The 27,710-nt window shown below is 47.9% G+C and overlaps 1 protein-coding gene across 17 annotated transcripts in view; it reads left to right on the forward strand.

Moving 5' to 3' along the window:
• The window catches only part of FHOD3 (formin homology 2 domain containing 3), a 411,645-nt gene that overhangs the window by 324,109 nt on the left and 59,826 nt on the right, over positions 1-27,710 (forward strand). For 11 of the 17 annotated variants that reach the window (XM_074352245.1, XM_074352246.1, XM_074352248.1 and 8 more), the window contains 4 exons: positions 822-872; positions 6,566-6,780; positions 19,483-19,761; positions 25,894-26,774. In XM_074352245.1, the coding sequence (XP_074208346.1) occupies positions 822-872; positions 6,566-6,780; positions 19,483-19,761; positions 25,894-26,774 (1,426 nt within the window). The remainder of the gene's footprint in view (positions 1-821; positions 873-6,565; positions 6,781-19,482; positions 19,762-25,893; positions 26,775-27,710) is intronic. The other 6 variants (XM_074352247.1, XM_074352251.1, XM_074352252.1 and 3 more) reach the window with 1 other exon arrangement.

Genomic DNA, 27,710 nt, shown 5'->3' on the forward strand with positions numbered 1-27,710 from the left:
TCTGACTTAACACCCCTTTAGATCCAGTTCCCAGTGCACAGAAGGGTGGAATCTTTGAGCTACCTTAGGAGCCCCAGTATAGGAAACGGTGATGTCAGAATTCTCCAGGAAAACAAATGGTTTACTGAGAAGGGATTGACCACACCGTCTTAAATGAAGATTCAAGTTGGAACCTCACCAGGAAGAACAGAAAAGCAAACATTAAAATTAGACAAAGCTGGGCATCTCGTTGATAAAGGCAGAAGAGCCTGCATGAAGCAAGAGTATCCAGTGAGCCCTGCTCAGAGACGGAGAACGTGAGGGATGCAGAGGAAGAATCGTGCGGTAGAAGGAGTGTCCAGGTGGTAGCGTGCAGTGCAAAATGCCCAAGACACTTGGGCGAACTCAGATTTAAGTCTTGGGGTGCATGTTGGGGAACTACCAGAGCTTGATTGGATGTTAATCACCTCTGAAAGCTGCTGCTTGCTTGTCATTGCCATGTTTTACTTCTGTATTGCTTCCCCTTTTAAAAATCTTTTGGTCTCTTCTCCCCCCCCCCCACCATATACTTAAAATTCTTCTTTCTGAAGAGTAATTATAGGAGTCTCTGTGTAAATCCAATAACCTCATGTTTTCACCCCTGTGATTTTATAGAAAACTCATCGTATTTAGTACTTTTAATGTATAGCCTTTATTTTTTTAAAATTCAGCCACAGTCACTTTCCATTTCTGAGGTAATGGTGGCCTTTCATGATATATTCCGTTGAAGTTTTCTTGGCTATTTTATGATCTAATGCTCTGTTTTCCTTCTCCACTTTGTTTCTTCTGCATATTCCCATTAGTCGAGAGTATTTAGACAAAAGAGAGGAGCAAAGACAAGCAAGAGAAGAAAGGTTTGTATATCTCTTCTTTCCTGTTGTCACCAAATGGCATGAGACTTTGCACTCTTAACCAAGCATGCGGAGTGTGTGTTAATTACAATATAATAGCTTCACCTAAGATACTTGAGACCTTGGGTACCTGGCATTTTGCAGAATAGAGTGTCCTGGTTATCTAAATTTTCCCCAAAAGTACAGATTTATTATTAGTGCCATAATGATGTGGGGTATATGTGTCTGTTCCTCCAAAACTCTTTTCCAAATGAGCACATTAGTTTAGCATACTGGCACATGGTATGTATTTTAAATGTCCTGCATCTCCGCTACTAAGCCTGGTTTAGTTTTGCCTCTTGTGTGTTTCCAAGTGACTTGTTCAGCGTTCCTTTTACAAATATTTGAGCACACGTGTTATACCAGACACTGGCTGGGGTGCCAAACCCTCCTGAGACTCTTGCTGGAGGTGCCTGATCATTTACTGTCTCCCCACTGATCCGTACTCAGTTCCCGACGGCAGGAGCCGTGTCTGGCTTTCCCCTGGTGTTCCAGTGCCTGCCACAGGGCTTGCACATAGCAGGCACTTAGGAAGGGTGCATTGAATAAATGAGCTAAGGAACCGACAGCTTTATTTAAAATATTTAAGCTGTAAACCAGTTTGTTCATTTCAATGGCCACCTACTTTGAATCCCACTAAAACATGCCACGTGAATGCATTTAGTGTCTGATAAACTTAGATAAGCAAAGGAAATTGGTTTTGAAAGTAGATCAGCAAAAGGTTAAGTTTACCCCCATAGCACTGTACGGCCTGAAGTTATTCCCTCTACCACCAGATGGCGCGACGACATGGAAAGATGGGAAAGGTTGATTTCATACCAGAGCCAGCGGAGAACCTAACAATCTCTGATCACTGCCAATGCAAAGTGGAATTGTGCTAATTTTTTTTAGACACCATCAGTTAAATAGATCAGGACAGTCTGAGGCAGGGAAGAGTGGAGAATGCCTATGTTCAATTTAAAAATTAGATGCTTAGGTCAGCCTCGTAAACAAAACAATGGCACTGCTTTAATTCCAGCGTTCTACTGGATCGTTGCCGTCCTAATCACCAGCTGTGGCCAGCAAATTTAGAGTGAAAGATGCTGGTAAAGGAACAGAGAAACTTCTGTTCCTCTGATTAGTACCTGTTTTTGACATTGGGGGACATGACATTACGCCCGGGCTTAAGAAATCAAATTTTATTTTTTGGCTTTCCCTCCAGATTCTGCACTTTTTTGAGCTTTTGACAGCTTGACTGTCACATTCTGTCCGCACAGGCAAGGCTTCAAAGCTCCTGGAGAGCTGACCAGGTGCTGTGTCAAGGTCTGAACTTACTCAGGCTGACGTCAAATTTTCCCCAAATCGCTAAAGGCTCCCTCTTTCTGGATATTATTTACTGCTCTGTTCCTCAAAGCAGAGCGTCACTTCTGCCTGGAAAACTCATGCAGAGGAGTTTTCCACCCCTCTTCTCCCTCTCGTTCTGCCCTCTGTCCTCGCCCCCGCGCCACCCATCTGCCTGAGCCTTCCTGGCTGGTGCCTCTGGTGCTCTCCACGGCCCCACGTGGGATTCTTTCCTTACTGCCCACCTCTCTGTTTACATGGAGGTTTGGGGAAGCAGCCAAGCATCTTCCTTCGGTTTGGACCAGCAGCTTTTCCTGGTTAGTCTGCTTCTTGAGTTACCTACTGAAGATGGGAGTGAGGGAGCTGTACTTTCATCCTTTTTTGGAAGGCTGTCGGGAGTTTCCAGGAAGCCGGGAAAAGATAAGATTCCCAGGCATACTGGAATTTGGAAATGGAAGGGAAAAACTGATGGAGATCAGAGGTGGAAAGAGACAGCAGAGGACACCCTCTGTTAACTGTTCAGGGTAGAGCCAGGTGTGTTTGTCAGGTCCCATGACCCTTACCCTTACTGCAGAGACTCAGAAAAGACAGAGTCAACAGCAGAGGGCTTTTGAGGTTCATGTCAGCTCGTATAATGAGATGAATGTCATTTTGCTGTTTCAGGGTATAATGGCCATCCATACAAATTTGATTTAACTTTTAAATTGCATTTCGTATCATCTCGTTCCATCATTTCAGGCAAACTGTTTTACTGATAATGTTGCAGACCCAGAATAAGTTTCTGTTAGGTCTGCTTCTAATTTTTAAAAAATACGATAAGAAATTCTCTATCTGATATTGATTGATATGACATTCATAAATCTTTTTATTTTTTAAGTAGCAAGGGATGAGGTCCAGGCAGGGAACATGTTGGGGTGGGGGTCAGGATGGAGAAGGGGACAGCAGGACCTGGGTGGGAGGTGCCTTCTGACAAGCAGAGGTTATGGGAACGGAGTCCAAGGGAAAGATTGGAGCTGGGCTAGGTTTTGGGAAATTATGCATAAAGCTGATTTTGAAGCAGTAAGAGAGGGTTCTGAGCCTGGTCTGAGGACAGCGTAGAACTTAGAGGGAGCCAGATACTAGTTTCATGTCAGGGAAAATTTCCAAGTAGGAGGGTGGCAGGAAGTGTCCTCTGTAAGCCTGGAAGTTGAACATCAAGCAGGGTTTCCATCGGGCCCTGTGGAAAGAGGCTAGCGTGTGTTCCCTTGACTGCAGTCCCAGCCCGGCCACTCACAGCCCTGTGGGACGTGAGGGCATCCCACTGTTTCTGTCTCTCCCCCTGAACGAAGGTGGGGGTTTCCTTGTTTATTATTAAATCTCTAGTGCCTACCGTGGTTCTTAGCACATGACAGGCACTCAACAAAAGGTTCAATGAGTAACGAAAAGACAAATGAATAAAGATGTCGCCAGAGGCAGGATAATGAGAATGTTTCAGTGAAGGCAGCAAAGGTGAAATGCCTTTCTGGGGAGCTGTGGTCTGTGGATGGAAAACCCAGTGCCCCATACCTGGGAGGCTGCATCACGGTCTGTGGTTTAGGGGCTTTGTTGCTAGGCAGCGAGAGGTGGGACGTCGTCAAATGGGCTAGCGGGCTCCTAGGATCAAGTACCATGTGGCGCTCAGTCACTCTCTAAGGGAAGATCTAGCTTCCCCCCAAGGTTGTGCCCTGGAGGTGCACGTGGGGCAGGAACCGTGGCTGAGCTGGAAGCTCTAAGTGCCAGGTTCCAGCTGTCCCTGTGTGTGTCTGGCCACCCACACCACTCCGGCCCATCGCGGTGGAGCAATAAAAAACCTTAGCGGCTCGTGACACCGGGGCATTCCCCGCCCCTGCCATTTAAAAAATGTTTAAATTGTGGAAAAGTACATATCACCTAAAGTTTATTACTTTAACCATTTTTAAGTGTATAATTCCCCAGTGTGAAGTTCACTGACAGGTTTGTGCAGCCGGTCTCCAGCATGCTTTATCTGTAGAACTGGCCATTTCTACCCATTCAGCGAGTGCCCATGCCGCATAAGGTCCTCCGAGCAGTTCAGGTTAAACCCTTGACTCTCTTCTTGTCTCTCGGATCCTCAGGGTGGACGTCCCTGAGACCGAGGGGTGCACAGGAATCGTCTTGGATTCATATCTACCCAGACTCTGGATGAGCCCGTATTCTGGTCCCGCAGAAAATAGGGTGAACCCTTTGGCTGTCAGCACGTACCTGCCAGCCTGGCTGCCCACAGGGAGGGGAATGGACAGACCGAGGCCTGGGCCTGACTGGCTGAAATGAAGGTTATTGATGGTTGTCCTCCCATCCTGAAGCCTTCCATGTGAGGTTTTATTATTTCTCTCCCTGGACTCTTTTGATCTTGTCAGAGCCCTGCTTCCCTTCCCCCCTCCAGGATTCTGGTCTCCAGGACCCGGGCAGGCCTCCTTTTTGCACGTCATTCCTTGCCCACCCTTGGTCCTGCTGCAGAAGTCTTGGACACCATATAGGGACACCTGTGCTCACAAACTTCTGGGCTCGCAGCATTCCTGCCCCTCTACTTTTACAAATATTGGCTGAGTCTTGCCCTCAAGACCGCTTCTTCCACAATTCCTGTCACTTCCACAGCCAGGTGGTTTTTCCTTGCTGGTCTGAATTAAGTTCAGAAATAACTTCCTTTTGTTCCCTCTCCTACTTTTTGAGAGGTGACGTTGTGGGCAAGGAAAGTCCAGAGTTTCTAGAGCTTTCTGTCTGGGTCTGGCTTCACCCCGGCACTGTGAGGCAGAGGTTTGTATCTGCAGATCCATCTTTTAGCAAAGATTCACCCTGAAGGTTAACTCACGCCCCAAGACAGTGAAATCGGGTGGGTTGCACCCTTGGCCCTCGGGGCTGCAGGCAGACCTCTGCAGGTGGGCTGCTGCCTCGCAGGTTCCTAACCGCACACCTGGCCGGCTTCCCATCACCGAGGGAAAGAACAAAGGATGGTTACCTTCCTGGTCTCAAGAATCCTATTATCTGCTTGTTGAAAACAGACAGAAACATGTGAAGAGATGACTGCATATGCCAGGCAGTAATGTAAAATGCCATCGGAGCTGAATGGACAACATATCCGACATGAGTTCAGAGGCAAAGCCCAGATCACTTCCAGCTGTGGTGGTCAAGGCAGGCCTCCCAGGGGGAGACGCGCGTGCGAGCCTGTCCTGAAGGGCAGAGACTGCCTTGGACTGGCCGGGAGACGGGGTGATGACTTACAGACGCGGAGAGCCACGCCCCCCTGAAGGATGGCTGAAGAAATGCACGCTTTTTAAAGGCTCTAAGTGTGTGCTCTGCCCTTCTTCTCTGGCTCAGTTGGGTGCCGTGTGCAGTGTCTGGGTGGGGGCTACACTGGACCAGTGCTGGGGGCTGGCCAATCGGAAGACACTGCAGTAGTGAATCCGGATGCATGTGAGTGAGGGTCTTGAATAAGCTGTTTCAGAGTTGCGTGGTGGATACCGTAGTCAGAAACCTGCTACAGCTGAGTTCATAAATTTATCCCTGAACCAATAATGGTGGGTAAAATTAGCCGACATCTGGAAGAGGCACATATTTCAAAGTTATTTTGGTCCGATCTATAAAGCGCACTGTGAGGAATATGATTGGTAGCTGGTCTTAATAAACAGTGGGTTCTGCCTGCCTGAAATGCAAAACAGATGTATCTTTGTTCTTTTAAACTGACTTTGATGAATAAACTATATGTGACGTCAGGTCCCAGCTATTGGGTGTCTGAGTCCTACTCAGAAATATTTTAGAATATAAAAAACTTTCCATGGTCGACACCAAGAGAACAAAGTGAATTCCAGTCGCATTGCTGTTAGCATTGAAGCAGGTTCAGCAATTCAGAGAGGCTCTCGTCCAACGACCTTTTGGTATTTTGGGGCATTGTTCCTCTCTGCCGCAGCAGGGCGCCCGCCCATTTCACAGCTGTGAGCTCCGAGGTTGTGTGGTTTTCAGCTGTCACTGCTGGGGCTTGGTGATGGTCATTACTGCCGTTTTGCTTGTTTGCACAAATGTTTCCTAAAAGAGCAAAATGGGATTTTGCAGCCGTGATCTAGTATCTGGAGTCTGTGATGTTGCCACTTCCCCAATTTGTTTGGTTATGAATGATGCAGGATTTTTTAATCATTAGCATCTTGGCTCTGCTGGGTGTTTTTGGCAGACGGGCCCTCCAGCCAGCCCTGCGCTGCGCTCTGTGCATCAGGAAACCAGCTCACTCTGCAGGTGTTTCATCCATAAACAAGCATCAGCCACGGGCTCCTCATTCTTTTTACGGAAACCCTTTGGAATTTAACTTTCAGATACAAATACTTGGAGCAGTTGGCAGCTGAGGCGCATGAGAAGGAGCTGAGAAGCCGGAGCGCGAACCGGGGCAGAGCTGACCTCTCCTTGGACCTGACCTCACCGGCAGCCCCAGCCTCCCCCGCCCCCCTGAGCTGTAGCCCTTCGTCTCTAGATTCACAGGAGGCTGTCACGGTTTCATCTTCCTCCCCGGGAACACCTCAGCCTCCCCAAGGTGAGTGCAGGGAGAGGAGAGGGAAACTGATGGGGTAATGAACATCAGACAGGCTTCTTCTGCACAGCAGTAACCATTCCTGCGTGCAGACTCATACTGAGAGGCAACTAATGGGATGCTTCGTAGGGTGGCTGCTACGTGAGGGGTCTGCAGAGCCACTTGCCAAAGCACAGTTATTTATAAAGATACCAGTGTATGATCACTGAAAAAGGGGAATGCCGAAAATAAGACTTACTTTGACATTTAATCCTTAATCGCAGGGGGTTTAACGTTATTACTCTGTAATTTGCATGCTATTTATTGATTGGATCTGCCCAATAAAATGACTCCTTTTAAATGTGCTTACTATAGGAATTGTCAGTCTGGTTTAAGTTAAACCGATGGAGAATAAAGTTAATCAAAGCAAGCAAAGAAAAATGTGGACCTAGTGAAAATAGAAGTTAAGCATTGAAGATGGAAAAAAAAGAGGAAATAGTGAAGATGACTGGCACGTGGTGTGGGTGTGGGTGTGGGTGTGGGTGCTTGTGTGCAGGCAGGCAGGCTCTCCCTAGAGAAATTCCCTGCCGTCTCAGCTTTGGAGAAAAGCAGCGATGTTGTCCCCTGCAGCCTTGGGGCATCAGCAGTTTTCCTGGTTGCAAATTGTGGGTCCTTTTTCTTTCACATTGTCAGAGAGGATGGGTCTCGGGTGCAGGGACTTAACATTGCATGGAGACTAACTCTGTGGCTAGGACTGTTTGGTTTAACCGAGTGTTATGGCGTATAGCCTGATGTAGACTTAGCCAGCTGAAGATAACAGAGACACTAAACTTTTAACTCTAAGAGGGTTGACTAAATATGGCATAAAGTCTGATTTAAACAAGGCAGGACTCCATGACCTCAGCAGAACTGGATGTAACGGAGCAATCTTGGCTGTCCAGTTCTCTGCTGGTTCTCCAAGCCTCAGGGCTCAATCGGCAGGAGCAGGCTGGTGCCACCCCAGCTTTCCATCACATCCAGTCACCCCTGGTCCCTGAGCCATGGAAGACTGTCCCGGGCAGATGGCTCAGCCGTAGATGAGTAATGTTGGTCTTAAAATATGACTCTGAGGATCAGGAAAACAGACTGCTCTGTCACAGCTCTGTGCTTTCCAAGCCCTGCCTGATATCACTGCTCTGTCTACATAGTGGTATTTCCAGAGGCAATGTAACAAATATTCCCCTGCAAAATTGTGGCTCAGCACTTCATCTTGAGACCTTTTACTCTCCGAGTTATATCTCTAGCACTTTACAGATGGTTGTCCAAACTGTGAAGTGCAGAGTGGCCCCAAGCTGATAGGAAGTGATCAGTATTTGTAAACATTGTTTGTTCTCCAGCTTTTTTAATCTCCTTGATGTTTGTTTGTGGCAAAAAGACAATTCCTCAAGTGTTTTGGCTGGTCACAGTCAAACTCGAGGCCATTCAAGGAATTAAAGAGACAAGATATTTTAAACTTCAGTAAGTACACAGAAAATTCTTTGTGCATACATAGTATGCATTTGGGGAAAATAAAGTTATTTCAGTATGCTTTCAGAAAGCTAAATAGCAAATGTCATTTTCCCTTGCAGAGAAGGGATCAATGAGTCTAAGAGAAGGTTTGACTGAAATCACACTGTAATTGAGATCTGCATCAGAAAAAGGAATCCTGGACTTGAATTTAGACTCGGTTGAAAATTAATAGAACAGTGAGGGGAGGGTATAGCTCATTTGGTAGAGTGCGTGTTTAGCATGCATGAGGTCCTGGGTTCAATCCCCAGTACCTCCGTTAAAAATAGTTAAGTAAATACATAATAAAACCTAATTACTCTCCCCCCGTGAAAAAACAAATTAATAGAACAACATTGATGTTTGCTTTTTCCTTGGTGGGGGGAGGGGACGAGGAAACAGTGAGTCTTGTGGAATCTAGAAGCACTGTCCATCATAGGTTAAGTCATTGTCACCCAGATCAGTTGGAAACAGCAAATATTCTGACATCCTTGTCCTGATACATAACTGAATTACACAACTGGAAATTTTAAGTGTCGAAGGAGAAGTGCTATAAGAGGATCCTCTCAAAGAGAACGGCTGAAGCTGCGTTCTGGTTTGCAGCCTTTGCCCTTACGACCGAAGCACAAAGCAGATAGGATGGGAAGATTTCCCTCAGCCTGGTTTGTTGTGAGTCTTTGAAACATTCTGCTAGCGTCCAGTTAACAAGTCTGTCCTTTTCACCAGGTCCCACTTTCCAATGCTGAAAGTGACTATTTTTTGCTTGTCCCTGACATTGACAATATTCCAACAGCTGGAGGAGGAGTAAAAAATGCAGTCACGCCTCCAGGTGTTTGTCCTGCACCAAACACCTGGCGTGTGGTCCAGACATGCCAGGGGCTGACTGGAGTGCTCATTCCTGCTCCTTGTGGAATCAGATGCTAGTAATTGATTTCACATTTTTTGTTGTGCTCCGTGTCTTCCTTCCAAATGCTACTCTTGGATACCTTGTGGTGCATCTGATTCAGTAGGGGAGATGCTATTATCCACATTTAACTGAGGCTCAGACAGTTGGAAGATGTGCTTCAGATCTTGTTGGCACCAGACTGGGAGTACTTCAGGCACTGTTTAGACTCCCAACCCAGCTGTCTTTCCAGGCATCATGGTACCCTGGTGTTTGTGGTGCTACTCCCATTAATGGCACGTCATTCCCTTGCTGCCCCTTCCCCAGTATCTGTAAATATTGTAGCCTACATTTCAGAATTTTATTTACCAAAAAAAAAAAGGAAAAACAGGTAATTGTTCCTGAATCATACCTAACTCAGGATTAAAGGTCACTTTATGAGATCTTTTATTAAAACTCCTTATTTGGGTTGTAGAGGACTTTTGATGGCTGAAAATATGAAAACATGAAAGCTTCTTTACCTTTACTCTGACAAAATATATTTACAAAGAGGAAAGGGCAAGTGGTCAAAATACCAGTTTGTGCGCCATCTAGTGAGATCTTTCAGCCAAAAACCTTCCCAGCTAAATCTGCTTTAACTTTTGTATAAATTATGCCACCACCCCCACCAGCAAGTCAGTGTGTGCTTGAATTACTTTTCCATCTGGCCGTCTTGCAGCTCACGGCAGATGTTTGTCCCACTGGTGCCTAAGCTTCGTGGTGATGCTCTGAATGTTTTTCCTTTGTGTGAAACTCTCAGGCCCAAGTGATGAAGAAACAGGATGCGTGTGTTCTCATTTGCTCTGTCCTCTAGTGAGTGGAGACAGATCGCCTCACAACATCCAGGCAAACGTGGAAGGGTCTCTCTCTTCATCCATTGCTTTTATTACCCTTTCTTTATTGTCACTGAGCCCTGGAGATATACTTCAGAATATCTGTCTAATAAGTTTATTTCCTATTATTTTAAGAAACTCACAGATGACCCTGGAAACAGATAAGTTGTCTTCATTCGTTAGAGAAGAAGGTACAGTGTTCTTAGTCGGATAGAGTTCTTCGATGTGACCCTTGAGGAAGTTACTCTGAGGATTAAAAGTAATGATAATCTGTGGACCCACAGTGAAGTCACAATAGCAAGGTCACCTCTGATGCCAGTGGGGGCGAGATCTAGGTAACCTGTTTCGTGGAAACAAAGTGGAGAAAACCACTCATCTCAAAATGAGGTGCTGAAGGTGGTCCCTGCAGGGTGCCCCGGAGGTGAACTGCCTTCCTTAGAAGTGAAAAGTGTGCTCTCTCCAGGCTCCCTGGTTCGCAAACCTGAGTCCCTGCTGAGGCTAAATGGAGAGAAGTCACCATTTCCCAGCAGAAAGAAGCTGCTATGAAGAGTTTACAAGGCACTTCCGCCCACTAGTGCAGGCCTGAGGGCATACCTAGTGACTTGATTGTGTTTCTCATTTTTTAGCTAGCTATTTTCTATTTTGCTCACAGAAATAACACTTTGGAGATGCATTTGCAAATTTGACCACGCTATATTAATTTTATGTCAGGGAAAGTTGTGCTCAACAGCGATTTTTTTTCCCACCTGTGATTGATTCCTGGATATTTCCAAATATCTGGAGATACAAAATATAGCTTATATGGCCATGACCTATTCACCAGCACCCACCTGGAGGCACTTGCATAGATTATGGACATGATGTACTGATGTTTTCTCTCACAGATCCCAGCATTTAAAGTCCTGGTAAATATGACAATTTCTCTAGCCTTCCGATCTTCATACCTGGAAGTAAAACATAGCTATATAGTTACATCGTGAAATGTTCAGTTCGTCAAAATGAATCATCACTTTTTATCATTTTCATTCATCATCATGGCTGCTGTCATTGTCACCAGTCACTGACTGAGCATCTTCGTCCGCTTCATTGTGTGATGTGTTTGTAGCCTCCCTCAGGTACAGACGTGCTCTCCAAGGCCATCCAGTCCCCCTGGCGGGAATCACAAACATCTGGTATCCGGCTTCCAGCTGGCCCAGTACTGATGGAATAGGATCAGCCATCAGCTTCGTGCATACTGGTTGCCTTGCATCGAGCTTTTAGGCATCTCCAATCCAGTGTTTCCTGAATTGGCAGGAAACTGGAGTCCTTGTGGTTCTGGGGCTTCAGGCCGCCCACCTCCCTGTCCCTCACCTGACAGCTGCTGCTTGATGCCGCTTGGTCAGTTACACAGAATGTCCCAGGAACGCAACCCGAGGCCAAAGCCCTGCGTGCTGCACCTGCTGGGGAACTTTTTTGAAAGTCTTTGCAATCATTGGATTTTTCTGCCTTGCCATTTCTCTGTCTCTAAAAATGGAAAAAGGCAAAAATTTCCCCTCTTTTCCTCTTATGGAGAATGACAGTTGCCTGCTGTGTGTTTTATTGCACCATATTTTTTTAAAACAATATTAAATAGTCTTGAGTTTTTTGTTTTTTTTTTTTTGAAGTAGACAAAGTATAAATCTTAAGTATACTTAAGTAAAGATAAGGCGCAGAGTGGCACTGGGCAAGTTGTTAAAGAAGAGTGTTATGGGGTCAACGTGATAATTTCGTAGACAGCAGTAGGTATCAAAATCTGTGAGGGACCTGAGATTTTTCCCCTACTTGTAAGCTAGTGAGTTCGCCTGCCATGATCTCATGGATGTTGGCAGAAGACACGAAACTCTTGGGTCAGAAACAAAGGACTTTATTACTCATAGCAATAGCAGTAGCCAGAATGTCAGCATTTGTGCCATTTCTCTGAGCCCCAGTTTCCACAAAGTGCTGTGAGTAGGCCCAAGTGATACCTGCACACACACCGAGTGAAACCCTGAGTTTCAGGACCTCAAATCTTATAATATTACAGGAGAGTTATACTGTGTACATGTGTAACCAAGTGAACTTAACCAAAAGCATGATCTGAGAGGCAAAAAGTAGGGAGTGGAAGTTACAGTTTAAATAATGCTTGTAATCCTGCCAGCATTCAACCCAGGTGTGTCCCCAGGTGCGCATGACATGAGGGCCACGGATCTTTTTTTTTTTTCTTGAGCCATTCCTGACTCTCATATGCCTCTTGCCATTTGAACAACTTGTTGCACCAAATGTGACTTTAGAATTTAAGGATCTGTGTTTGGAGAGAACATGGCCCATGACTATAATTGCAGGATATCTTACAGCGTTCCACTGAAGCTCGGTGAAAACTCGGATTGTCAGAACGCGGAGGGTGGGTGTGGGCTCTATAAAGTAGCATCTTCCTAAAGGACTTTTGAGGGTCATTTTGGCCACACATGGTTTTCATCTGAAGAGGTGGCTCAGGTCAGAGTCTGATTGGAAAAATCTAGCTGTGACTCTGAGGACAAAGCTGGGCTTCATTTTAAAGGCATACAAATTCATTAGACCAATGAATCAGTATTTTGCAGGTAATACGTGCTTTTTTTCGGGGGGAAAGCTGGAGTAGACTGAGTTTGTGTCCATCCTAATGGAACTATTCCTATTGAGCAGTGATTCTCGACCAGGAGTGACTTTTCCTTCCAGGGGACATTTGGTAGTGCCTGGCGATGTTTTTGGTTGTCACAACTGGAGAGGGGCCTCTCCCTTGGCCTCTAATCGGTGGAAGCCAGAAATGCTCCCAAATAGTCTATAAAGCACAGGATAGTAGGCAACAGCGCCCCCCACCACGAAGAATTATCTGACCCCAAATCTCCAGAATTCTAAGTCCGAGAAATCCTGCTCCAGAGGGAACCTGAGCGAACAGCTTAGCAAGACCTGGCCTAACACCAAAGGCAAAATGCAAAGAATTTTAGAAGTTGTGAGCTTTTTCTCTTGGGACCTTTTTCACATTTATGGGCTTCAACCACAAGTTTAAAGTCAGCGGTGTTAGTTATTCACTCTGAACTGGGGAGGTCCCTGGAATCTACAGTTTCGAGCCACTATTATAGGACTGGCTGGCCCAGCCCTCGGTTTCATAAGACCTGCCAGAAAGCCAAGTTCTTGGCAAAGTCATTGAGACATCATCACAGATTGAAATCGATTGAAGCCACTCAGAGACTTATTAAGTTCAAATCTTTCTACCAGCAATTTATCTCTTCAAAGAAAAATTTGCATGACAGGAGATTCCAGTTGGCCACTCTTGGACTCAGCTGTCAGGGACATGGATGAGAGCGGAGCTGGAACGTTCGTGCCCACTGTGTGTGTTTTGTTTTGCTTTCTCAGAAACAGTTATATACTCCTTTGTGGCTCAAGTTGCCCACCACACAGTGTAACATCACAATGAACAGACCAGGCCTTTAAATCAGGCCGATCAAAGTTTGAATCCCAGCTCTGCTGGCCAGCAAGGCTCTGTTGGAGGGAGATGGCGCGTGCTCAGAGGGTGCCTGAAGGCAGGCTGTGAAGGGCTGGTTTGCTGAGGTCCAGAGAGGGTCACAGGACCATCAGAGGGCAGGGAAGCACCCAGAGACTAGCAGCAGTGGGAAACTGTCCAGACTGTTCCCACCTCTAGGCCTGGAAAAACTTGATAAACAGCTAGGACTCAGTAAGAGCTCTGGCCTTGGGAGGGACCCCAAGGAGCAGAAGGCTGGCCCGACAACCTCTGTCACACTGGCCCCGCATGAAGAGAGGTGGGACATAAATATGCCAGCGTCTCCCTCCTGCCACCTTTGCAGGTACCTCCTGAGGGCTGACTTCTCTGAAAATGAAGGGGATGGAAACTCTCGGAGAGGCCAGCCTCCCAGGACACAGAGCGGAGCAGAGAATGAGTCTGCAAGAGCAGGCTGAGAGTGTTCAGGATGCTGTGTAGCCCAGGACAATTTCCTTAGCCTCTCTGAACACCTCTCCTCATTTCTCACATGGGGACATTGAACTTCATATTGTTGGTGAGAACTGAATAGGGTGATGTGTCTCTGGTTCCTAGGACGGCACAGGTGTGTCGAAGGCAGGCTGTAGACAGCAGCTTTCACCTTGACTTCACTTAGGGTCAAGCAGGGCCTGATGCCTCGTGAGATTTTAGGGACCAGATGAGGAGTCGGTGCTGGGCTTTTAAAGGGGTGAAGAATTACCCCGTATGAGTCAATGTCTGCTCCGGCTGACTTGGAACAGGGGATGAGCTGGCTGAAATCCGCAAGGCCTGCTCTTCCCTTTTCTCTCTCCCAGGTCTGTGATCTCCATGAGGGGATCCCAGTCATTGGACTGGGCGCCCTTTTACATTCTCTTAACAAACACTTAAGTGTTCCCTCTTTCCCCGTGGTTCTCGTGCTGATGGTTTCCATCCTGGCTCCCCAGCCTCTCGCTCCTGGAATGTCTACTTCCTTTGGATAAAGAACCCCTGTTAGTGGCCGTGTTCAGAGGGCACGTCCTTCCCCACAGGATGGCAGTAACCAGGCTCCTTGTGACTTCCTTCTGAATGCACCGCGGACCTCTTGCTTCCTATTATATCTTTCACCTTCCATAAATCATCCGTTGCTCTAGCCTTTTCTGTAGTTCAATTTTGTTTTGTTTTGTTCTGTTTTCTTTCTGCTCCCTTATACTTCCCCACCTCCAAACCTTAAAATTTAAAGTCCTCTGAATCAGGTCAGTGTGGGTTCTGGCCAAATACATTTTTCTGGCCTTTGCTAAGTGCCTTCTAGCCATGCCAAGATCCCATCAGTCTGCTCTCTCAGGATGTGGTCCAGGAAGACAGATCCCAGTTTTGGACGCCTTTTGTGTTGCCAGGCGTTTCTTGCCATGTCCTCATTTCATTTCCAAGCTGGCGCCCACCGCGGGGAGGAGGGCTGCTGGGCACCTGGGCTTTGGCTGTTCCCTCCAGGCCTCAGCTTTCTGGGGGCAGGAAGAGATCCCCCCCCCCCCACGGAGAGGTCTGTGGGTTTCTGAGAAGGTTCACGTGCAGTGCTCCGTAATGGTGCCTCCCAGGGGACCGCAGCCCTGCAGCGCCCCCTCCCCTCGGATGCTAGCCTTCCACCCCCTCCAGGAGATCCTGGGATGGAAAACTTCCCACTGTCCAGAATCTCAGTCACGTGCCCTAGTGTTCCTCCAGTGGTGCCGTTTCTTTGTTTTCTTTTTCTCTGGAGCCCCACCGCCTGGCATTCACCTCTTCTCAGTCTCTTTGTCTGCGGGCTTTGCAGACACGCTGAATGTTCACCCCACACCGATGCGGAGCCTGACCTGTGGCTGCAGGCGCACCTCCGCTGTCCTGGCGGAAAGAGTGGTGTGCCTGTGATGTGGGTGCAGTCAGGGGTCCTCTCAGACAAAGTGAAATGTGGCCTGTTTCTACCTGCAGCAGACATCACTGCCCTTAGTGTACAGCCCTAGGGCCTTAACTCACCTTAAAAGGCCCGTTGCCCCAGCCCCTGATGGTGCATCTCTCATCCCCTCCTGAGTGCCGTGTGCTCCTGGTCTCTGCACGTGCTCTTTCCTCTGTCCAGAACATTCTCATGTCCGGTTTTTACTCTTTAACTCCTTTTCATTCTTGGAGACTGCCTGAATATCATTTTAGTCCAGGCTTTGCCAAAGACCCTGGCCAGCCCCTCCCAGGGCACCGTGCTTTTGCTCTTAGAACACCCATCACGTTTACAAATTTTTTTTTTACTGTGTCTGGTAGGAGCCGAGGGGCTGGGATTTCCTTGTGTCCACTGGTGGTAGAGTTTGCCCACCTTGGCCACACAGAGGCCACACATGACGTGGAGGATCTCTTAGCTCCTTTGGAGCCTCCAGACACAAGAGCTGGGTCTGTCTCGTGGGTCAACGTGCCTCTAACCACCGACACCATTGTTTGGTGTCAGTGAGCAGTTTGCATCCTTCAGTATTGACAAACAGTGTAGCTCCCTTTGGGACTTTTCCTGCAGACTTACATGGTTCCTCCTGTTTCTTGGGGACTTAGCAAGAATCAGTGACACTCCCCCATGTCTGCCGGACATGCTGAGGTGGCTCGGGGCAGTGACTCAGGAGGAAAAGTTGTGTGTACGTGGAGGGGGCTGTTGATGATGGAGGTCTTGGTGAAGGAGAATGGGAGAGGGGCACAGACTTGTTCTGGAATTCAGTGTGTCGTCTCAGGGTGTCTCCCCAGTGTCCACGAGAACTCTGGGAGCAGATGCTGGCCCCAGGACCACACAGGGGGTCCCTGGACATGGGAGGAAGGCAGACTCTTAGCCCCCGGGGAACTTTTGCTTTTGTCATTCCTGTATTTATTAACAGCTCGGGGAGGGCTCAGCTATGGGTCCCTGCCAGGGACTCCCTATCACCTGTCACCCAGTGCCCTCACTAGGTGCCTGGTCATGTACCACGGTGACCCCATTGGTAGGTTTTACGTCCCGTATCACTAGCCAACGGGTGAGTCATCTGCAAGCAGGGGTGTGTGTGTGTCCCTGACATGCGTGTTGCCTGGGGCATTCAGGGCAGAGGCGTCAGGACTGAGAGGCTCTGCGGGTTCGCTCTCTGTCCCCTTCTCTCTCTGTCTTTGGTGGTTCGGCTTGACTTGAACGTGAGTGAATATGATGTAATGTGTTCGTCGTGAGAGCAGCTTCCTGCACCACCGATTTGCAGTCAGGCCTTGGGGACACTGAGCCTGCATCCCGGTCAGGAGCTCATTTTGGAGATGACTGCCTCCCCAGCAGAAATGAAAACAGGAAACCACCCTAGTGGTCAGATCGCACATGTCAATGTCTGACTCTGTGAAGCGAGGCTGAACACGGCGGGGGGACGGGATGGCACTGTTTATTCCCAAGAGTGTGTGGCTTTCTAGCGCGTGCATGTCCGATGCCAGCCTGTCCCTGCAGCCACCAGCTCCTCAGGGGCCAGAGTCGCTACTTAAGTGGAAGGAAATGCCAGCGGAGTGCATGGAGGCTGGAGTCAAACAACCATGGCTCCTTCCTACTCTGTCTGCCAGTCTCCTGGGGACGGTGAGGGGAGACAGGCTGATGGCAACCAACCGCACCGGGTCCCGGTCAGGGAGAGAGCCACACGGAGGCACCCTCTCCAGTATTCACCATCTGCTCGTCAATTAAAACTGAAACAGATGCCACATGCAAGGCTGTTGGAAACACACTTTTCGTTTTGATGTGGCTCTTCTAAAGTCAGTGTATATGAGAACACATGCTCTCTGTCAACCAAATGATGACACTGCTGGTACTCAGACCACGCTTCTGCCATGCTGGAAAAACAAACGGGGCTGGGGAGCTCTTTGCTCAATACTCTACTATCAGATGAAAAAGAAATTCCCATTTAAAAAAAAAATGCGTTCAATGCCAAAGGGAATTTTTCTCTAAGGTCTGTTCACTCTTCCCCTGTACCCAGCCTCCTTTTTTTTGCTTTTAAGGAAAAGTGCCTGGTGCACGTGGGTTCACCGTGGTGTGCCCTTTGGTGTCCCCCTGCTACTGACAGCCAGTGCCTCTCAGCCTGGAAATGTTGCTGTCATTGCTAGTTTCAAACCATCCCTTTTGGGACACCCAGCAGGGACGCCCAGCAGGCTGCAGACAGCCTTTCCTGCGCTGTCCTCTCTTCCTCCAGTTGGCCCAGGAAGCAGGTGCCTGCATTAGGCTGGAGTCCCAGCAGAAGACGTATGATGTGTTGTCAGGCCCCGGGCGGGCAGCAGGAAAGGTCCCTCTGTCCTGTACACCCAATTCCTACCTGAAGGGCACTGAGGAGATTCCCACAGAGGAGCATTTCTTCTCTCTTTTTTTTCTCCGTTGGAAGTTACTCAGGACATCAAGGAGAGGCTGACATTTCATCTTCCTCACAGGCTCCCTCCCTCCCTCCCCAGGGCCCTGACTCATCCTCTGAGGGAGGCAGTGAGAGTGAGCGCAGACAAGGGGTTCTGGACCCAGTGAGTGCGTCCTTGCAGAATGACTTTTTGCTGGGATGTGAGGGCAGCCGGAGCCCCTGCCCAGTGAGGCCTGAGCTTTCCTCTCCCATAGTAATGCCACTGCCTGGCCTGGGAGGGGAGCCTGCCCTGGGCCCCACATTGCCCGTCACCTGAGCTGGCAGGATGCCTCCACAAAGAGAGACCCCTCCCCATCTGACTGTTCTCAGGGGGTCTGGGCAGACCCCGTACAGTTCCTGCCACTACAGATCCTGCCTGAATTTCTCTCTTGCTTCTAGCAGTGTGTGCCTGGGGCTGGAGCGCAGCCAGGATTCCAGCGATGTGACTTGGCCCAGACTGGACGGTCAGGCCCTCAGGAGTGACTCTTCCTCCTCTGGCCTTTACAGATGACTTTTTTTTTTTTTTTTTTTTTTTGTATTCTCAGTCATTTTGCTACCCATCCACAGCTCACAGCTGAGAGGATTGCTCAGCAAACACATGCATGAGGCAGACTGCCTTTTCCCTCCTCCCTAGCGGATGACACGGAGCCTGAGCGTCTGGCTTTGGTACCAGCATCAAATCTCCAGTCTTGATAAGTTTACAGAGTCCTGTGCCCATGAGTGGTTCTTCTCAGTAACTTTCAAAATGACAGACTGACTTCACATTATAAGCAAACACAATTCAAGCAACGGGTGGTGGGCCTCACTGGTTAAGCCACTGAAAAAACATCAGGCTGCTCTTTGCTTCTCAGCCTGATTCACCACGGATTTTTTTTCCTGTTTCTTTGAAGAGGCCAAAGAAGCATGTATTAGTTTGCTATTGCTGTGTAACAAGTCACACAAACATGGCTATTCAGAGCACTACCCATTTATTATCTCACAGTTTCCCCTGGTCAGAAGCCCAGCATGGCTACCTCGGTTCTCAGCTGGGGGTATCACAAGGCCACAGTCGAGGCTGTGGCTGGCGGGGCTCTCATCAGAAGGGCATGTGAAAAACACACCTCCAGGGGCACTCAGGTTGTTGGCAGAATTCAGTTTCTTGTGTTTGTAGGACCGAGGTCCACGTTCCTTGTTGGCTGTTGGCCAAGAGTTGTTCTCAGCTTCTAAGGCCACCCCTCTCCTTGTCACGTGGGCTGCTCCATCTTTAAAGCCAGCACTGATGTGTTAAATACCTCCTATTCTTCTGATCCCTCTGACATCCTTTTCTGGTGCCAATCAGAAAACACTCTGCTTTTAAAAGGCTCACCAGGTTGGATCATCTCTATGTCTTAAGGTTAAGCAACTTGAGATGTGAATTCAGGCCACACAGCCCCTTCCGCACAGCGCCTAGATTCACATTTGAGTGAATAACCAGGGAACAGGAATCTAGGGGTCCAGCTGAGAATTCTGCCTGCCGTAGACAGCACAGAAAAGTCCATTTTTGCACTCATTTGATGCTCAAGAAATTTCTATCGAGATTGTGAACTCCACTGTTGTCTCCACCAGCGAGCGCCGGGGGCCCTGAGCCCGAACCCGAGGCGGAGGCGGGGCAGGTGGCGGCTGAGGCCCCCGAGGACCCGGCGCCCGGCCACGTGGGAGCCGAGAGCGAGGCGGAGCGGGCGCTGGAGCCGGAGCCGGAGGAGCGAGCCTCCCTGAGCGAGAAGGAGCGGCAGAATGAGGCGCTGAACGAGCGGGACAACTGCTCGGCCTCCAGCATCTCGTCGTCCAGCAGCACGTTGGAGAGGGAGGACAAGGAGGACAGGCGCTCCCGGGACAGCGGGGCCGGTAAGGAAGCCCCGTTTCTCAGCAAGTGCGGCCCAGGGAACCCCGGCGCGCGGAGGTGGGGGCGGGGGTCGCTGGCCTCCGAGCTGACCTGCTGGCTCAGCTCACTCAGCGGACTGTCCCCCGTGTCCGGGGGCGAGGGATGTGGCCACCCTCAGCCAGCCGTCAGCTTCCTGCCCCGCGGAAGGGCCCCCACCCTCTGCCGTGCTGTTGCGCCGTGACTTCCAAAGGGCCAATAACGATGCACCTTCATAAGGAATAAGCCCCAGAGGAGAAATTCCCCATTTCCCTCTAATTGTTTAAGTGTTCATAGTAAGTGTGGCTTTTCTCTGATTCAGATTTAGAGCCGTGTCATGTTGTCATCTACTCCTTTGAAAGAGTTTTTCCAGTGAGTTGTGTTAAACCGTTGTGACCAAGCATCGCAGACCAGAGTCAGTTTGTTGAAAAGGATGGTGTGGTGCTTCCCCAAAAGTGGCGGTTTGCAGTGTGCTAAGGGCGCTTTGATGTGCTCTGCTGGAATGCACATCATTTAGCTAATTTTCTGCAGTTTACTCAGGACCACTCTTTTCTTTGGTATCAAGTACACTCTTTTTCTTACAGAATGATTCCTTGTTAGTGTTATACCTGACATTCATCCAGTTTCACCTGTTTAATGGTGACTTTATGATTACAGCCCAAATGAAATATTAGCCTTCACTAGGAACTCTGGGGTGGGTACCACAGAGGGTTTTAGAAATTGTAAGTGATTCAAATAATCGTTTGAATTATGACTCCTGTGTGACACCATGGGGTTGGCTTTCCTACCCATGATGTACATGCTGTCGTGGGGGCAGGAAGCCACCTCTCTCCCCTAACACTCCTTACCAGTAGAGGCGTGTCTTCTGGGCCAACCAGCCACTACACAGTGACACAGACTCAAGGAGCCTACATCTGAGGCCCAAAGGGCAGTATTAAGGTTCCACATGGGCCTTTAACCAGTGGCAGGATTCCTGCATGGCTTGGTAGGTCACAGGTTAAGGATACATTGTCCCTGGAGCCTGGACGAGTGAATGAAGATTGAATGAATGAATGTTGCCATCATGTCTCCCAGGAGACCTGTCAATCAGTAGCTTAGTCTAAAAGAGTTAATATTTGAGTTTCCACAGTTGTATTATTAGATTTTAGCTTCTGTATCACTGGTCACTGTGATGCAGTGAAAAAGGAAGACTGAAACACTTTATTAGTTTACATCTTAGGAATTATGGCATTTAAAACCCTTTGTCTGGTTGAAGATGTATGTGCCAAGAGGATTACATATATTGATACTTAATTTCTTTCAAAGTCAGATTACAGTTAAACTCTCAAATTCTACTTGTAATTATTTACATCTACTGTAATTATGGTCAGAGTACAGGCTGTTGGGTAAGTCTTCTCCATCCGTTTGCCCTTAAATCATGTTTTATTTATTATGTATAACTCTAGGAATTGGTCCTCATAACTAGGTTTAGCAGGCCTAAAACATATCAACAACTTGGATTAGTAAAAATAAGGCAGGGAACAGAACTTTCTTGGATCAGATTGCCCAGTATTCTTCCAAGTAAGTACAACTTTCCAAAAATGGAGACTCTGCTCCCCGTGAGGAACCATTGACTTTCTCCCCCAAGCTGGTGGTGTCCAGGAATTAGAGCTTTGCAGTGACTTTTCTGCTTCAGTCTGGGGTTGTTAAGAGATATGATCATGTTTATTTGTTGTAGCTTATTGGTTCCTAACAAAATCCCACTGCTCACGGCACCACCAGCAGCCGTGGAATCGAGGAAGCTCTGTCATCATTCTTGCTTTTCAGAATGTTCTCAATTAGATCACAAAGGCAATCAGGGTGGTTCCCAACCTTACTTCTAATGGTCATCCCTGTGGCTCGAAGATGAATTTGTAGGGCTTGAAAGAGACTCAACTGATTCCAGTCGCAGGGTTTTATTTGTCTTTGTTTCTTGTGTTCTGCTCCCTGGCGTTAGTGTGAGAGGCTGTATTGTGGCATTCACCGCATTTTGCTGTAGTTCCTTGTGTAACTGTCCTTTGTCTCTACTTGAAGGTAAGCTTTGTGAGGGTGGGGGTGTCTTTCTTGTTCATTGTGAGTCCTCCCCTCCTAGCTGGGTGTCCAGAACATAGTAGGGGTTCACACAGCCACTGATGAATAAAGGTTAAACGACATTGTTGACCAGAAGGGAAATGATGACAGATGAAGGCTTGGGATTCCAGCAAGAAAAGAACAACAGACTGGGTAAAAGTAGGTCTAAATTTTAAAAGTTCTATCTTTTTCCTTGGGAGCTTCTTAAATCATTTTTGACGGTGGAAGCAAAAATTATATTTGATGTGCAATGTTCAGTGTATGTAGAGGAAATACTTAAGACAACTGTATTTTAAAAGTGGGAGGAAAGGGGAGGGTATAGCTCAGGGGTAGAGCACGTGCTCAGCATGCACGAGGTCCTGGGTTCAATCCCCAGTCCCTCCATTAAAATAAATAAATAAATAAATAAATAAATAAATAAATAAATAAATAAACCTAATTACCTCCCTCCCCAACTGCCCCCCCACAAAAAAGTGGGAGGGTCAAGGGATCTAAATGGAAGTAAGGTTTCTACACTTCAAAGTAGTAAGACATCAATACCAATAGACTAGTTTAGTGTGTATATATATGGTAACACCTAGAGCAAACACTGAGGAAATTACGTGAAGCAACGCACTCAGAAACACTATAGATAAATCACATTGAAATTTTAAAAAAAATGTTCAAGTTACTCACCCAAGACCAAGAAAGGAGGAACAGAGGCTGAAACAAAGGGAACAAACAAAAACAAATGACCGACTGAAGCCCTAACGTATTAATAATTACTTTAAATTAAAGACAGAGATTTGCAGAGTGGATAAAAACACAACCCAGTTATGTGCTATCTATACGCAACTCATTTCAAACATAATGACATGGGCAGATGGAAAGTTGAAAGTTGGGAAAAGATACCAAGGCACCATTAATCAAAGAAAAGCAGGAGTGGCTGTATTAATACCAGATAAAGTAGACTTCAAAGCAAAGGAGATTACTAGGGACCCTAATGATGGTTTAAAAAAAAAAAAGACCAAAATGAATGAAGAAAGTAAATGAGAAAACCAGCATTTAAGTTGTTACCTGATTATGCTCTTTTCCCAGGCGCCAAAATTAAAAAATTGCCAACATTTCCCAATAAATGGAGAGAGTGAGGCAGTCTTTTGAGAGACACTCAGCTACTTATCTGCCACAGCCTCCTGGCATCCAAGCAGTCTCCCTATTTACAGGACTGTCTGACCAGCTGTAGAGATTTTTTCCATCATGTCCTCAAATGCCACCTTCTCTCTCTTTGATGGTGATTATCGCCTGAGTGTGTTCTGTTGGTGAGACCTACAAGAGGACTCAAGAGCTCCTTGTTCTAGTGCTGGTCACTTGGTGACCTTGGCCACTGTTGAGCAGAACATAGAGAACAAAGCTACACTGGGAAAAACAGAGCACCAGGGGGCCTTTGTGCTTCCCTAGTAAATACCCCCTCAAGGATGCAGACACGGCCACATGGGAGAGACCCAGTGTCCTCCCCCAGCACGTGGGGTCGGGCCCTGCTCCTCTGGTGGGATGAAGCTCCCCATGCTCACGTCCTCAGCCTGGGTCTCCTGCCCCTCCCCAGACAGGTGTCCATGGGGGCCCTGGATACCTGATGAAACTCACAACCTGAAATGCCCAGCGCCCAGCCTTGCTGGCCCTTAAGAAGCAAACTCAGAGGAATGACATTCCTGCCCATACATTCATTCATTCATCCTACATGCTGGAGATAACAACAGTGAACTAAACAAACCCAGATCCCTGCCCTTGTAGAGTTTACATTCCAAGGAAGAACACAGTTTAACGAGTAATTATAATTGTTCCCGGGATGGGGCAAAGGCAGCAATAAAATAAAAAAGGAAAGCATGTGGAAGATGAGACAGTAAGAAGTGCTTGGGTGGAAAATAAAACAGGGAAGGATGATAAACCACGTAGGGGAGAGGGAGGTTTACACAATTCAAAATAAAATGAGGGGAGGGCATTGCTCAGTGGTAGAATGCGTTCTTAGCATGCATGAGGTCCTGGGTTCAATCCCCAGTACCTCCATTAAAATAGGTAGATAGGTAGGTAGGTAAGGTGGTCAAGGAAGACTTCACTGGGAGTATAACTATTTGAGCAAAGATCTATAGGAAGTTGAGAAGCAAATTGTGTGGCTAACTGGGTTTGTCCCAAGAGGGGCAAAGTCCCTGAGGCTGGGTCATGCTTGGTGAACTCTAGGAATATCAAGGAGCTACTGCAGGTGAAGAAGTTCATGTCTGTGTATCTGAGAGGGTGAGGAGCGGTGCTGGAGGCGGTGGTTGGAGAGGAGAGAACATTCAGGTGGGACCTACATGGCTTGTGAACACTGACAGGTCATTGGTCTTTAGTCTCAGTGAAACAAGGCACCATCAAGACAGAAGGATATACATTTCAACGTATCACGACGTGGCTGTTGTGTTAAGAACTGACTGTAGAGGGACAAGGGCAGAAGTCAGGACCGGCGTGGGGACTCCCCTGCAATGCTGTCAGTGAGAAACCATGCTGGTTTGGAGCAGGGTCGTTGTGCCAGGGGTGGGATGAGAAAAGTGGTTGGATTCTGGATGCAACATGAATATTTAGCTAACAGGATGCCCTGCGGTGTTGGATATGTGGGCTGAAGGAACAGGAGGAGTCAGGGATGACTCTAAGGTTTTTTGGAATTGGCCTCAAGGTGGATAAAGTTGCCATATCAGAGATGGGAAATGACTACACGAGAGGCAGGTTCAGTGAGTGGATGGGAGTGAGGGCAGAAGTCGGTGTTTAAAGCCTGGAGCCTGGATGAGATGATGACTAAGATAGTGAGTGTAGGAAGAGTGAAGAGGTCCATGGATATTTAAAGTTTAAAGGTAAGAGGAACCAACAGAGGAGACTGAGAAGGAGCAGCCAAAAAGAAGGAAGCAAACCAGGTGAGTGCCATGACCTGGAGGCCGGGTAAGGGTGTTAAGTCAAGGGTGAGGGGGTGACAGCTGGGTCTAGTGCAATAGGAATGTCATCGGTCACTCGGAAAGGAGTATCTTTCATTAGCCTGGGTTCAAGAGAGATAAAGAGAGAAATTGCAGACAGCCGAACAATTCTTGTGAGCAGCTTTACTTTAAAAGAAAAGAGAAAATTTGGATTATAGCTGGATTGGTAAGTGGAATCAAGTGAGGTTTCTTGTTTTAATGGGTGAAGTTAACCATGTTTATGTGCAGGAGAAGCATGGGAGATGCAGGACAGAAAACTGTTGGAGTGGTTTCCAAATGCCCAAGTGGAGCAGTTGACCCCTGCTAAGAGGACGGTTTATCAGTTGTCACAGGAGGGAGGCCATGGTCGGGGCTCAGGTGCAGGTGGATGGGAGGAGGCAGAATGGAGACCCTGGAAGATCTCTGACCTTGTCTTTTAAGCTGCTGAACTGGGAAGCAAGGCCATGCTTGCAGAGGATGAGATGACGGGTGGAAGCTAGAGGAGAGAGAAGGTGTGTGACACGTCATGTAGAAGAGGTCACGGATGGGACCGCCAGGCAACATGATGGGTCTCCCGAAGACTGGTGGCTGTGAACTTGCAGTGTGACCAGTGGCGGGGTTTGTGTGTTTCTCTGGGTGCTTTGGCTGTGCTGGTGCAGAGGTGGGGTAGGGGGCGTAACTCCACAGCCTTTCCAACACCTGCTGTGGATGAGGTGGCATTTCTTTGTCTTGCTATGTCTAGTTAGGGCAGAAGCCCCTGGGTGGCTCCTGACCAGCTGTCATGGGTGGGCAGGCAAGGTCAGGAAAATTTCTCCCATGAGCCTAGGCCAGAGCCACAAAAAGTGTCACACCTATAAGTGTCTTGGGTCCTAGAGTGGGTCATTGGCACTTTGATGCAGCATCTTTCTGGTCAAGAGCATCTTGTCAGCCATGCGTGCCTCCCTCTTCAATTGCTTTATTTCCATGTCTCCCTGAGTCACTCTGTGTGTAAAGCCCACGTGTTGCCTCGTTGGTTTTCTCGTGGTATTGAGGTCCGTGCCATGTTCTCATTTTTTTCCCCCCGTATACTTTCAGGTTTGTGGTCCACGGGTGTTCAGGATGCCGGAGTAAATGAGCAGTGTGGCGACATCCTCACCAGCAAACGGTTCATGCTGGACATGCTGTATGCCCATAACAGAAAGCCCACGGATGACGAGGAGAAGGGGGAGGGCGAGACCAGGAGGCCTGAGCAGGGGGCGGAGGCAGTAGCCAGCCTGGCCAGTAGGATATCCACCCTGCAGGCCAACTCTTTCGTCCAGGATGAGAGCGTTAGGAAGGTGGACGTTGACTGTCTGGACAATCGGGGCAGCGTGAAAGCCTTTGCTGAGAAATTCAATAGCGGGGACCTAGGGAAAGGGTCCATCTCCCCTGATGGCGAGCCCAATGACAAGGTCACCGAGAAGGCATCTGTGCAGCCGAAGACGGAATCTGACTACATCTGGGACCAGCTCATGGCCAATCCTAGGGAGCTCAGAATCCAAGACATGGACTTCACCGACCTGGGGGAGGAGGATGACATCGACGTCCTGGACGTGGACCTGGGTCACAGGGAGGCCCCAGGGCCCCCTCCTCCGCCCCCGCCCACCTTTCTGGGTCTGCCGCCCCCGCCCCCTCCGCCCCTGCTGGACAGCGTGCCTCCCCCTCCAGTCCCCGGTAATTTATTGGCTCCTCCTCCAGTGTTCAATGCTCCTCAGGGCTTAGGGTGGCCCCAGGTACCCAGGGGCCAGCCAGCATTCACCAAGAAAAAGAAGACCATCCGTCTGTTCTGGAATGAAGTGCGGCCGTTCGAGTGGCCGTGTAAGAACAACGGCCGCTGCAGAGAATTCCTGTGGTCGAAACTGGAACCTATCAAGGTGGACACCTCCAAGCTGGAGCACCTGTTTGAATCTAAATCTAAGGAACTGGCCGTCTCCAAGGTACCGCTAGCATCCAGCATGCTTCTTGATTTGCAGAGTTCCTTTTAGCTGTTGGGTAGAATGGAGAGATGCGTTGTACATAAAATTCCCTGCGGGTTGCTCTTGCTGTTTGCTAAAAAAGTTAGTGAGTATAAAAATCTGATCTTTAGTACAGAACTCTCTGTGCCACATGCTAGTGGAAGCTGAATGAGTGAGGGACGTTTCTTAGCTAATATGGACACAGCTTACTAACACCATTACACAAGGTGGCTTTCAAAGCACCCAATAACCTGGAGGAAAAAACCAAAAGACAACTCTGGGAATGTTAGCATGGCCCAAAGACAGATGTTGGCATTAACTAGGCAAAAGGAGACTTGCTAAGTTATCAAATACACTGACTTCAGCCATGGGATATGTTACTTTGTTGATGATGGTTGATGGTAGTGGTTTGAACCTCAACTGTAACCACATAATGCTTTCACAAAGGCAATACCCCGTGTGACATTTCTTGAGAGAATCCCCTGGCTGAGTCAGCACGCTACAACCATTTGGATGCTTCCAGATAGCCCTATTGTTAGCATCCTGTAAACATGACACTTGAATCTAGAGTTTTTAATTTCTTATAAATGTTTGAAAGCCTTGTAGGCATTGCTGCTTTGGGATTTCAAACAGAGATGTTCTGTCCACTTTTATCAATGGAAAGATCTATACGTGAAGTTATTGGGCATCAAAGGTGAAGCCATGGCTACTGAAAACTGATGAAGGGGCTTTGTGATGCTGGACCACAGATTTTATTTCTAATGATTTGCTTCATTAATTCAGTCTCCTTCACATAAGTCTTAACTGATTTTTTTTTAACACTCTTACGTTATTCTGGGTATATTACAGTTTTAAAATAATAATAATAATAATAATATAATAATAATAACAACAACAATAATAATACAGGTTTAAGAC

Source organism: Camelus bactrianus, chromosome 24, assembly GCF_048773025.1.
Source record: "Camelus bactrianus isolate YW-2024 breed Bactrian camel chromosome 24, ASM4877302v1, whole genome shotgun sequence".
NCBI lineage: Eukaryota > Metazoa > Chordata > Mammalia > Artiodactyla > Camelidae > Camelus > Camelus bactrianus.